Source organism: Astatotilapia calliptera, chromosome 20, assembly GCF_900246225.1.
Source record: "Astatotilapia calliptera chromosome 20, fAstCal1.2, whole genome shotgun sequence".
Lineage (NCBI taxonomy): Eukaryota > Metazoa > Chordata > Actinopteri > Cichliformes > Cichlidae > Astatotilapia > Astatotilapia calliptera.
In genome coordinates this window covers 26232896-26246918 of record NC_039321.1, presented here as the reverse complement: position 1 = coordinate 26246918, position 14023 = coordinate 26232896, and the positions used below count along the sequence as shown (strand labels likewise).

Sequence of the window (14023 nt, the reverse complement as noted above, 5' to 3'; positions counted from 1 at the left end):
AAACCAGTTTTATGTACATACTTCAGACTAACAGCACTCAGGAACTGAAGCCCGACCTATGTATTATTGTATTATGGTCCAAAGCCATAAAGTTATTCATTTCCTCTTTTCTGTGTCCAGTAAATGCTAGTTATACAACACCTTTATTCAGAGTAAACCTGCCGTGGAAAACAGGAATATCCAGTTACCTTTGAAAGTTGAGACTTTCTTGTTATTTTGTGTCGCTCTGTAAATTCCACATTCTTGACACACCACCATGTTTACAGTATATGGGCATTATGTACAAATGGTCCCGAGGCGCTTTGCATGCTGCTGCGGAAGAAACTGCCAGGCAAATAAAGGGTTTGTCTTATAAAGTATTCATTGTCACCTGGTAACGGCCGTCGTTTATCATTTCACCTGAAATTACAATGAAAACTGATAGCTTATCAGAGGGAGGGAAGGAGAACCAGAGCGCTCTGAGTGAGAGACAGAGAGAGAAGCAAAGAAAGTATACCATGCAGGGCTGAAATGGAGAGGATTGCTATATTGTGAGGGAGGGAAAGAGTTATTCGCTTTAAGCTAAAGGGCTGGAAAATGTATTTTGTGAAATCTTTTTCTAAGCTTAACGCTTCTGTGATAGACATGAGGACAAGCATATTTATCAAATAGTAATGTGCCTGGCTTTATCCTGCCCTTTGACTATGTACACATCAAACATACAGTCTATGATTTAATAAGTGAGGACAAAATTGTGGAAATATTCTTCCACTTACTGTAGTTGTACTTTATATATAGAACGCTAATTAAATATGTGTTTAAAAGCAGCTTTTACATGTAGTCACACTGCATTGGATTTAAATAATTAGCCTCAAAGTATAATATGTTTTAATAAACGTATACTCTTATTCTCTAGAAAGCCCTTTTTCTTTTTCTTTTTTTTTTAAGTGTTGTGTGCCCCCCCTTCGCTCATTTGAATAGAGGCAGTGGAGGCTCCACCCAAGAGAGTTGAAAGGCTAGAAGACCACAAAGATGGAAAGGCCAGCCCACTGAGGGAGGGAGAAAAAAAACTGCTCCGGTTCCTCTGCCATAATTTCCTATCAGCCTATTCAGACAACATCACCAACAGCTTTGTCTGTGTGTGTGTGTGTGTACGGGAGCAAAGCAAGAGAGGGAGGCAGCGCACGAGAGGCAGAGAGAGAGCGCCACAGAGAGAGAGAGACAGAGCAGGGAAGGGGGAGGCTCCATATTCTTTCACCTAACCCCCCCATCACCGTCAAACCACAGGAAGGAGGGGCCAGACCCTAAGCTGCCAATCAAATCCGCTCGTGGCAGCCGGCATTATCTCAGCAACAAACTATTGACAGATTACATGTCAAGGAGTTTAGTGCTTGATTGAAGGAAGCCTCTTTTTTTTTTTTTTAATCTAGTTACTTTTCCGCTGTATTCCCCCCCTCCAACAACCAACATTCGAATGACTTTCTAACAGAGTTGAGTAATATTATGAAAGTTACATGTCTGAGAGGATTTAACTTCGACTTCCCTGAATATGGTGAGTACTCTTCTTCTTTTCTGTCTTTGTCAGATGTGTTTTATTAGCTGACAGTTTAAGGTGTGCCTTTATCTCTGACTAAATATACAGAGAGGGGAAGTTGTTCATGATTAAACTATGTGCCAGCTCGTACGTATACCCAAGTGTTGCGACACCATTATTTATAGCTCTTTGACAGTGCCCAAAGGTGACTGCAGTATCAAATATGATTGCCTGTTTCCTCAGCACACGCTTCATGACACTGTGTTACATTCAGTACACATGTGAGGAAAGTTCACACAGCAAGTTTCATTTTCTCTTGACAGAGTACGTCTCTCTTCTAGAGAGCAGCACAACTCCCTGTCAGCCTGTTTTTGTTTCTTCTTCTCTTGCTTATTAGTTCTTTCTTTCAGCTATACTTTTTTTTCTTATTTTGATAAGTCACAGTTTGAGTCTAGAAATAAAGATATTGGTTTGGCACACACGCAGGAGCTGGCAATGCCATTAGGGTAACCTGAATGGCCTAAGGGTTTGTTGCTAAGGGGACAAAGCAAACAAACTGTTGTGTTGCTTATGTTTTCCACATGTAAAGGGAACAGCAGCAGTGTTAACACCTTGCCAGGTACTTCTAAATAGTGTACATACAGTGCACAGGCTATTTTCATGCATTAAACAGATAAATTAAAAGCATTAGAGGTGAGGTAAAACTGTAACCAAACGATCCATTCGTTTGAGTGCTTTCATACGATGATTCTGATTCATTTCCTTTTCTATACACACACACACACCTGTGAGGCAGGTTTTTTTTATAAAAACCTGTAGCTGCCAGGTTAACATCAGTGATTCTGTGCGTACTTTTAGAAAGATAAACTTGTTGTGTTGTAACTGGATTATACGTGTAAGCGTCACTCTCCTCACCACTTATAAGACGGGTTTTTTTTAGTGGGATTTAAAAGAAGTCACATTTTATGGTCACATTTAGTTCTTTCTGTTTTGCGCGTGCAGTGTGTTCTCGTGTGTTTTCCATTCGCTTGCACACCAAGTGGTGTCTTCCTTTCATTGTGTGTGTGTGTGTGTGTGTGTGTGTGTGTGTGTGTGTGTGTGTGTGTGTGTGTGTGTAATAATACTCTCAGTATATTTCATTATTACCACATATACATGTTACTGCTCGGTAACTGTACATCAAGTTCTTTTAGACTTAATCGGTCCTCTTTGATCAGTCTTATCGACCCTATTTTTAAAATGCCTTATTTTAAACTCACTTGGTGTGAAAATATTTAGCAGACGTTGTGGTATTTTTTTTTTGAGTAGGGTATTTTTAAACTGATGTCAGTGTTGTAAATTACAGAAAGGTTACCGTGAAAATATATTTATTCTTTTTTTGGTCTTTTTTAAAATATTCCCTGAAAAAAAAAAACTACGCAAGTCATATTTCGAGCGAGCTTTGCACGAGGCTGTTATTTTTAATATGTTTGTCAGTTATGTCTGTTTTTATTTTCATCCTCTTCTTTTTTTTTTTTTTCTTTTCTCCTTTTTCACGGCGCTGCGTTGCACTTCAGACACTTTTGGCACGACATCGGCTTTGACTTGTGCATCGCAGGATTAATGTAAATTAAAGATGTTTTTTGCCTTATCAAATAAAACGCTGACAGACTGTATAGTAGACCACTGTGACCACAGGGTTTCACAAACACTCAGGAGAGGCAGACAGGAGAGAGCTCGGTTATTATGTCTGGTTATTTAAGGTGTCCTGCATTATCGTTTGAAATAACAACAAACAAGTTCAACTGTTATTGTGACACACCCTAATTTCAAACTTTTCGTCAGCTTGGAAAATGTTTTTCTCCCCTCTTATGAGTCATAATGTTGATTGCCTTCTCCCTCACTGAGTCGTCTCATTAACCCTTTGTGGCCCTCTCCATCGTTTACGGCCCTCCACAAAACTAGGATGAAATGAGGGAGAAAAAAACAAGCCCAGGTCTGAAGGCCCTCAATAACCTTTTATCACAATTTAGCAATAACCCGAATCAATTTGATGTCTTAAGCAATAAAATATGCTGTTGCACTCCTATTTCTGCAGCTCCTTGGATGACAGTAAATTTACATTTTTTAATTAAACTAGCTGGAATTTTTATTAGGGGGCCGGGCTATGCTAATGGAAATGTTGTGTACAGCAGATTAACAGAGTTTTGAAATAAATTTAACAGGGAGACGTTTGGAGGGAAAAAACGCGAGTCATTGTCTTTAACCTCTTTCGTGCCGATTTCTCCTGGGGGATCCTTGTATTCTAAGGAGCCTTGTCAGGGAAGAGTGCTTCTCAGCAACGAGGTGATTAGTATCGCCTTGTCAACCGAGGAAAAACACTCGCATTCTGCACATTTATTTATTTAATAAATGTTTAAAATTATACCAAAATGTGAGATTTTTCGTATTGTTCACTTATGTTATTTGAATGTAATGAGACCTCACTCTCTGCTACTGAATTTAGAAATAGATGTGTGTTGTTTAGGGTTTTTTTTAAACGGCATCTGTTTTGTTTTCTTCTCAATGTTAAAAATGAAGATATTTTATTTTAGCATTTTACTGTTTATTTAAAAAAAACTTTAAAACAACAAACCCCTTTTATTTTTCCTTACCCTTTAATTCTTTTTAGATCTTCAAATTCATTTTCTCTATTTTACAAAGTGTCACATGCAGTAGTTAATGGCAGCGTATAGTGTTTGTGTAGTTTTATGGTCCGCTCTCGGTATTTGATTGATGTTATGCGAGGCTGTGTGCGTTATCCCTGGTTTTAGCAGAGTGGCAGGGGTAGAGAAGGGGGGACACAGACAGCAGACAAGGGCAGGGAAGTGTGTGTGTGTGTGAGTTTGTGTGTGCACGTGCACGCTGGTGTGTGTGTGAGTGTGTGTGTGTGTGTAAGGGTGGGGGGGTGAAGAAAAAGAGAGGGACAGCTGAGTCCTGATTGAGCCTGTGCCCAGTCACCAGACACAAACCACCCAACACCATAATTACCTTAACCCCCATCTTTTAATACACAAATCACACCAACTGGCCTTTTTTTTTTTTTTTTTTTTTTTTTGCCTTCACCGACAGGAAGAGGAAACATCAGAGATCAAATGATCAAATAAACTCCAGATGCACGTGGGCTGCTATGCATCTTGCCGCAGTAGCCAAAGTGTTCAGGGCTACTTGATATGGGCCAGGAGTAAGGCAAGTGGCATCACCACCCCCTTTCTTCACTCCTGTGCACTCATGCAGTGGCCAGCACCTAATTAAAACCTCAAAGCTCCCCGTCACCAATCTGGAGTAATGGCCTAATTAATACTTGGTGAAGAAATATTCCAGAATGATAAACAGGTTGCACCTTGGGTCTTCATTGCCTTTATTATCTAAAACATAACTTGCTAAGTTTTTATTGTCACGGATATTGCGTGTTTGTGAAGCTGCTGTACTCAGAATAGGAGTAGTGGAAATCCTGAAATATCCTTCGTAATTATGTTCCCTCAAAATGGAAGGCAGTCACTTATAAATTATACTGTAAATTAGAAAAGCACATAAAAGAAAAAAAATAGTTTTTAATATTTCCCCCCCTCACACACATTTTTATCATCATAACCAGGAGAAAATAAATCTTTTTTCTTTTTTCTTTTTTATCTCTCAGCTGAATGTGCCGTGTCATGTATTCTGGTGCGCAGCAGAGTCAGGAGAGATGCATCCAGTAACTTTTTTCCCCCCCTAATCTTACATATGAAATTATAATTTCATGCAAAGCGAGGGAGTAGAATAATCTCTGCTTGTTGATATGCTATATAAGAGGGGAAAACGGGGAAAATGAAGAGGTAATTAGCAGAGTGCAAGACTTTGGCGCATTTGTCTGAAAGCATGGTCTCCACTGGCCATGAATGAATTTGCATGCTTCGCTTATCGGGGCGCACTTATTAGGCCAGCTGAAAGAGAGATTAAGCCGGCACAAAATGTGGTGACTAATCCCTTTAAATGTGGCAGGGGGTCTTTAAGGTGTGAAGCAGGCCGTACGTAGGTTAGTGGGCATGGAATGTGGCGGACCGCAACTTCCAGCTGAATGTGTGTGAAAGCAGTCAGCAAACGTGGGGTTAACTATCTAATGACAAGGACAGTGATTGACATGGGTAATAGATTAATTGTCTATCTCCTCACCCTCTTATCTCTGGTATACATACAGCAGGTGGGGTCAGACTGGTTTGAGATAGTAAAAGAAATACTTTGCATAGGCCAGTATCAATTGTTTTCCTTTACATATATATATATATTTACCACTGAGTAAAATTGTTGGCAAGTTTAGTCAGTCATACATGTACAGAAAAGCAAAGCATATAGAGAATAGTAGGTGCTGAAACAAATTGGTCTTCACACCTTGCTGCTGCTTTTTAGTGTTGAGTTTATCTCTCAGTTCTCTCAGTTTCAGTTTTCTGTCACCTTTCTCTTGACAGGAATTCTGGGCCTGCCGGGATATCTCTGATTTTATTTTTGATTGGAGGAAAAGAAAAGAAAAAAACAAACAAAACAGGAACAAACATTGAACCTTTTTTTTTTCCCGTCACCTTCACTGCGAGCAACAAAATGTTTGCTCTGCCGGGTTACACAGCCAATACTCCTGTCCTCAACCATAATTGACTGCAAACAGGAGCGTAGTGACGTTTAAACACTGCCCTGCTCTGTCTTTTGTGTCACCGACGCATCTTCCGCACGGTCCCCAACCCGGCACCCCTCGAATCCAGCTCCCCTTCTGCTGCGCGCGTGTGTTTTCATGTGACATTCTATTCACTTGGGTCAGTAGCAAGCAGCACCAGCAATAATTACTGTCTGTACATGATAAATCTGAAGCCCAGCTGTTCATTTCTGTCACAACAGAAAGAGAGGGGGAAGGAGAGGGGGAGAGGAGTTCAGGAGTATGCAGTTTGCCGGATTTCTTTCTTTCTTTTTCTTTTTTTTTTGCTGGGTAACTTGATAGGATTACATGATTCTAGAGTCCACACCTGTTAAGAGGCTGTTAGCAGAACAGTTGGCAGTCCCGTAGTCACAGCTTAGCCTTTTTTCTGTCCATTCTGTATCGTCTTCAGGGGATTTCACCCTGCATGTATGACGAGAGTGTGTTTCTCCAGGCTCCTGCCTCGGGGAGGAGCGAAGAGGGGAGAGCGCTCCTTGTGACACGCGAGCGGTGTATGTTTGATGTTAGAGTGCGTATCCTACGTTTGTGTGTGTTTGTGTGTGTGGTGCGCGCGCGCACGTGTGCGAGACCGGGTCGGCTGACATCTCTTTTTTCCCCTCCCTCTCCGGAGAGATGTTGCCTGCCAGCAGTCGTGCTTCCCTCTCCCAACCTCAGTCGCACCGGAGCCACCCGGGCAACAATGTATATACAAGTAACACGACAGCAAACAAAGAAAAGAATTCATTTTGGTTTGTTTCTCACAAGGGTGTTGGCAGAGTCGCAAAATGCCCAAATACAGGTTAAACCAGACAATTTAAATGATGAAGGGTTAGGTTGAGACGTTTTGTACATATTTTAGGAGTGCCAAAGCCGTGCTGTCAATTAGAAATAGTTTTGGAAGGAGTGGAGAAATGAGTAATGCATAAAAATTGTTGCCTGTTTTCGCTTGTTCGGTTATTATTAAAGTGGGGAAACTGTCCGAAGCAGCACGCTCACGTATAGGGAATACAGTCAGAGGGAGAATTGTTGACAGTCATCAGACTTAGAAAATGACATTACAGTAGGGTGTTTGGTGCTTTGGTGCAACGTGTCTCACTGCCTTATTTGGCATTCAGCAGCTACCCAGCTCTTGGGCTTCGTCACTTTCTGTGGGCCCTCAGCACCTGTTCCCCCTATTGTAACGGAATTTTCTATATTTGGCCAGAAACTGGACTCTCTCAATTTGTGTGTAGATCACTGTCAGTCTGAGAGCAATAAACTCCATAATCTTCAAGGTTGTTTTCTTGTTTTCTTCTGCCGTTTCTCAGTTTTGCTTTGCTTTGTTTTTTTCAGACGACAATAGAAGAAAACATCATTCAACTCGGGAGGACTGCGAAGCGTTTCTCACCAGGGCTTTTAAATGTCATGCTGTCCCCTTGCATGTTATTGACACGTTGCGCTGCCAAAAGTGCAAATTATCTAGCCTCTCGAGCGCAGGAGAAATAAAAAAAGAGCAAAGTTAATAGATATCTTGGGCTAACTTTTAATTGTTCTGATATGTAATCGCTAAATGACAATAAAAAAAAGGAGCAGGGCCACGTTAAAAGCTTTATCTCTCCTGCTCTGTGCCCAAAGTGTCATGTCCATAACAGCACCACCTGATCTACAGAGTAAAATAACCACTAAGGCTTATTGTTTGGACAATATTGGAGCCCCCCCCCCCCCCGCCTCCCTCCCCCGCCTCCCTCCCTCCCTCTTCAACACTCACCCCACCCACCCCCGCTCCCCCCGCTGCTCCTCTCCCCTCTCCCTTGATTCATTTCACCCACTGTCCTCGGCTGCTGGAAAATGGCGTTAATTTTTTTATTACCTGTTTGACTCTCCAGCCTTATTACTGTAGCCCCTTAATGTTCTCTGTAACCGTGGAAACCAGATGAATAAATGTCCGCCAAAGAAAATGAGATGATTAAACAGGTCACCCTTGCAAAACAAATTCGCTTGGTCGAGCGCAATTTGTGTACCAAGCGGCTGTCTTAACAGTTTGCTAACAAGGGGATTGTTTGCCAGACTAACTGACAGAGAAGGGAGGGGCGAGGGGGGGATGAAGATATCGGGGGAAAAGGGTATGATTGAAGAGATAATATTTTAGATCACTGTGTTATTTTGTCTCATCTCTTTATTTTTCATCAGAGTGGGAAGTCTGCAAAACGGGTGAAGTTTAACCTTCCTTTGCCGTGTATTACTTCAATATTAGAGAGACAGTCAGACGCCACAGAAACGACTGTTTTTTTTCCCGGCTCTGCTGTATATTTAACCAGCATTTACAAGTAAGTCTAAAGCAGCCATCCATATTATTGTCAGAGGCATTTGGTCTGTGATCATCCGCAAGTGCACCAGCAAATAGAATTCCCCTCATTTATGTGGCAACCAATCATTACTGCTAATTGTCCTTGAGGCCATCTGTATAGAATGGCTCGTCCTCAATTGGTGTTGGAATGGTACTGGTCATGGATTTACTAGTCCAATAATGATACTTAACTCCTCCATAGTCAGCGCAACCGAGTCGCAACTGCAGTGATAAACATGAAGGAGGTTTTCTTCTCAAATTAAACAGTAGCCCGAACAGCATCCTGGTACAAAGTGTTACTTAGTTTCTTTCCCATGATGCTCCCGCCCTTCCCTTCCCTTGTCCAAGTGTAATGTTCTCATATAACTTGTTTTAAGCAAAGCTCCCTGACAGCCATATGAAACGTCTGGTGTTTTCATCTGGGAAAATAAGAGAGTAGGTCGGGCAGATTTAGCCATGTAAGGATAGGGCAAACATGCAGACTTGGATTAGAATCAGGCCTGCGTTGCCATTCTGACCACAAATCATAAATGTCGGAGACATGGCGGTGGTGTTGTTTATGGAAGGATGCCACGCTGCGCCACTCAAGGGTGTTGCCTGTTTGCATTGATGCACCACCACCACTTACTGCCTCTCGCTTTAAAACAACTTCCGCGTCCCACTCAGCCCAGCCATTTTGTCCCGTTACCAAAGCAGATCCCAACTGTTCGCCGCAGCTTTAGCCTCAAGTTTAAGCAAAGGAGGGGCTGTTGCTCAAAGCGGGACTGTGGCTTCTCTAAGTCGTTTGTGCGACGGAAGATGGCGAGCTAGAAGTTTTTCCACTGACTGAGGGGGTATTTCATCCCAATACGGGGACACTATAGCTCAAAACTGAAAAGCACTTATGCATTATTGATGTTTTAATTTGTGCAAATGCCCAAGTCTTTGTTAAGTGATTATAGTGCTAGGGAGATAACAGGGGAGCTGCTTCTCTATGAAACAAGAGCTCGCTCGCTGGCCGCACTGGGAAGCCATTGGACTAAATCTAACAAGTCCACGCTCCCACTCAGCGGAGGGAGAGAGAGCGAAGCGGGGGTTGGTGAGGGAGTGACGAGAGTTGACTCAAAAATATCAACGTGTCTAAGATAAGGAAAAATTCAGCCGTTGATCTTTTGTCCTTATTTCAGCTACACCTCTCCTGTTTATGATGTTGGGTTTATAGGTCTTTTACATCCCTTATCAAAAATTATTTGATGTAAATACAATGGAACTGACCTGAAAAAGCCCCATGTGTAAATAGTCCTTGTGGCACAGTAGAAACTGACCTTGGGAGAAGAATGCAAAGTTATAATGCTTGCAAAACAAGCCAATAAAATAATACCCCGCTGAAAGAGGGGGAGTTTGGGTAAATATAAAAGAGGAGAGAAGCAATTTTCTTTTGCTGCAATGATTAACTTAGAACAAAGGTTATCAGGGATGACATTTTTTTAAACTCTGTAATTTATGTAATCACCTGCTACACTTACCTGCCAGATAATCAGTGATGGTAGGAAAGGTTGAAATTTTCCCTTTGAAACAAATGTTTGTGCATATATGCTGCGAGCTGAGCAAAAAGCATTTCCCCCCATGTCCCTGTGGAGTCAGTCTCCAACTACATCTTAGATCATTGTCACCAGCACATAGAAACCTATGTTTCCTCTATTGTGCCATTTGGTGTCTGTGATGCTTGTCCAAACTCAGCCTCAGCCTGGCTGCTCCCACACCTGCAGCTGTTCACACAGCTTGCCTTCCTCCAGCACCTAATGCATGTATAACCTGTAAATTATGCTGTATTCATTTAGCTCAGACTGCATTAATATGGGCTCTATGAATGTCAACCCATGAGATAAGTGTCTTACTTTTGGCTTTGGTTTCTGTATTAGTCATTCTCTTTTGTTCTCCGGCTTTATTCTTGCTTTATTCTTTTGGAAAATCTGCTTGAGTGTGTGGAACCAGGCTTTGCCTTCTGCTTTGAGGTCCCTGGTGGAGGTAAAACACAAGAGCACGCGTGTGCACATGGGTACACACACACATACACCCGTACACAGTAGGCTCTCAGGCTTCCCCAAGCATTTACTGCTTTATTAAGCTGTCTCATGAACCCACTACCAGAACATGAGAATACAGGAAAAAAAAAAGAAAAACCCATATTACTTAGATGATTTGATGTCATTTGTGGACTACAAAACACTAGGCTTTATTGTGTGTGCAGGGAGAAAGAGCGGGAGCAGGGAAAAAAGAAGTTGGCTTAGAAATTCAGAATTTCAATTAGGGTACGTAATCTGAACCTGCCGGCTTTGATAGAGGCTTTTTTTTTTTTTTTTTTTACTAAGAATACAGCAGCACTTGTAAAACATTAATTAAGCAGGCTTGTTTTTTTAAAGCATGGAGTAAAGTGTGCTTTATGCAGTCCTTTTCACTGAACAAAAGGCAGTTACCTCACACAGAGGCCTGCTTCACCCAAAACCATTTGGAAAAAAGGGCAATTTGAATTGAAGAAAAACACAAAAGACAAAAAAGACAAGCCACTGAGAGTAATGTTCTGAAAGAGATGATATCATATGAGAGCGCGCAGCCTTTTGCTGAAGAATAGAAATGTATCCCTGCCTCAGTGAAACCTAAGCTTGGTACAGGAAAACGAGCCCCTATTTTAATGACTTTCTACCTGACAGATGACTTTAGACTGCCTTTTGGATCACATTGCTCTGACTTTGTCTCTTACATCACCAAATCATTGATTATTAATAGTTTATATGAATTGTTAATTCGTGGTAATGTGAGTTTTTTTTTTTTTTCTTTTGACAACCGCCTTCTAAATGTAAAGAACTAAAATAGTGTCAAACATATATATATATATATATATATATATATATATATATATATACTAAATTTTTTTCATGGTGATGGTTTGTGGCAAAGCCATAGTGCTTCTGTTTGTAGAGCATGAGTCCATTTGCAATTTCAACTCTTTTTCTGGTTACTGTGGCTATGTGGAAGTGAAAGCTGACATGAACGCTCTAAACAACACTGATTAGCATTAAAGAGGATTACAGTTCATTCACACGCTTTGGTTTTATTTTCCATGAATGTATCAAGATAAAAAACAATGCTGTATATTCCCAATAGATCATTTACTAAGTCCTGGAGCAGATAATAACCAAGGTGATTCTTTTTTTCCACCTATTATAAAAATATGGTTTTATGGTTTCTGCTTCTTGGAATTTATAATAATAAAAAGAAAAAGCAGCAGAAAAGGATAAAGTCCCTGTCCCACGTTTGCACATGGTGCTGTATATGCATTATCCGCAGACTATTGTAAATCCTCTTGCAGAGGGTGATGAGTACACATACAGATGATACATTAAAACTGCCATAACTCGCACACCCAGCAAAGCTAAAAATCAATTGGAATGGATAGTTAAGCTGGCCCCTAAAAATCAATGAGCAATTCATGTCCTTGATCACAGAGTGTCATTCCTCTCAATGTTAGAGGCCGATGAGGGCTGAACATACACACAAGTACCACAAGTACTGACATTCAGCACAAATAGGCAGAAAACATGCCCACGCATTCTGTGTACTGATACAATGAAGTTTACAGTAAATTAAATGCACCCTTCAAGGACACGATCATTTTAATGTACTTTTTAAAAGCCGGTTTCAAATGCGCTCACTGTAAGACAGTGTCGTCCTTTTGAATGTTTAGGCAAACACGACTTAGTTTTGCAACTTTTTCAAACATACACTGTGATGCCGTTAAATGAGGTTTGGGCCACATATCGAAAATAGCAGGGAGTCAAATATCAAAGCTCGTTTTGTTGTTTTTAACCATGCAAAATGTTGCAATCCAACGACATTGTACACCAAGCCTGGAAAATAGAGATGACCTTATAGCCATTACATGGTGGGGGCAGAGACGCACTCACGAACACACACGCACAGTCACAGTCACCGGCTTCCATGTAGGAAGAGTAGAGAGGCGATAAGGTTAGCCAAATGAAGAGGATGAAAATTCTGTTTCAAAATAGCAATTTTGCCCTTATTAATGCCATTAGTGTAACAGTCATAATGGATCAAATCAACGGATGACCGAAACAACTCCCCTGTCTCTTTGCTATGACGGGATCACGTCGAGAACAATTTAGGCATTTTGTGTTGATGAGTGAAGTTTCGAGTGCTGTAGCGTCCTGCAAACCTCCCCTGAATTATGCCCATAGTTGCCCGCTTTGTCGTTTCTCCTTGTATGTCTTCCTCTTACGTCCAGTTTTAGTTTCTTTAAACACACACATATCAGTAGAAGTGACCCCTTTGTTGGGAACTACTGTATTTTTAACCCTGATTTAGATAATGACGCTGTGACAGTCATTTTTGCTCCTGGGCCATTTGCTGCTTTGAGGCCTCTCTTGTCACTCACACTTTGTATCCCTTCGTTACCAATTATAGCCACACTGACCAATTCAGAGGAACGCCACAATAGAAGCTGTCTCAGTGCAACACTGTATGTTCAGCTCCGAGTCTTTTTCTTGTCTTTTTGGACCCTTTTCACTATCCCCTCCCACTGGCTGTGAGTTAGCAGTTGCTTGACCTTAACAGGTGGTCCTCTTTTTTACTCTGGTAACACTGAAAGCGTCATTCAGCCTCAGATTTGGGGAGAGGGCCTTCGAAACAGTTGTCGCCTGTCAGGGGGAAGCAAAGAGTCATAAGAACCGGTGGAACAGTTGCTCGTCCCCTCGTCGAGGTGGGAAATTTTCCGGCAGCTGTCACTCGACCTCTTTACCTCGAGTTTTTTTAGGAGGGGTATTTTTTTTTTCTCTCATTTCCAATAAAGCAGAAATGACTGTTTGTGGCAACTGCAGGGGGGAGGGCGGATTCCAGTGCTGTGTCCTGTCACTCAAAATCTCACTCGTGTGTGTCCTCCTCTACACGTTTCATCAGCCGCCAATCACGACACGCACGTGAGACGTGTCTTCGCTTATATGGTTGGACGGTTTCAGAGGCTCTCTTTTAATGTTGGGTATCATAAAACTCTTGGTGTTTGGCCACGTAAAGGAACAAAATGATACGTTTATTTGCCTCTGTTTTCCTCTCTTCTCAACTGCACTATGCCTCTCTCTCCCTTTCCCTGTCTCCCTCGCTCCCCCCTTTCTCCGCCTCCCCCTCAATCCATCTGCATCATGTCGATCTGTCAGACTGCCAGTGTCTGTTCCAATTAGATTCCACTTAATACACGTAACCTCGATTAACACGCAATCAAGCCCAGATAAATCACGTCCTTTAAGTCCCCCCTCTGCCTCTCCTGTGTTGCTTTGCATTACTCAGTTTTTCCCAACAAGCTTGCTTTGCCACAGTCGCCGTCCCGATGTATAAAATCACACACTGACTGCACGAGCAGGTACCCTTACCAGATGTCTTCAGGGGTGACGCTCCACTTTAGAGACGAGTGATTTTTTTTTCTTTTTCTTGTGTCTCACATCTGCCGTTT

The 14023-nt window shown here is 41.7% G+C and overlaps 1 protein-coding gene across 1 annotated transcript in view; it reads left to right on the top strand.

Moving 5' to 3' along the window:
- Nucleotides 1–1041: 1041 nt before the first annotated feature.
- Nucleotides 1042–14023, top strand: part of casz1 (castor zinc finger 1) — a 72412-nt gene continuing 59430 nt past the window's right edge. Inside the window, exon 1 of the mRNA XM_026153741.1 lies at nucleotides 1042–1531. Within this exon, the coding sequence (XP_026009526.1) occupies nucleotides 1483–1531 (49 nt within the window). The 5' untranslated portion in view covers nucleotides 1042–1482. The remainder of the gene's footprint in view (nucleotides 1532–14023) is intronic.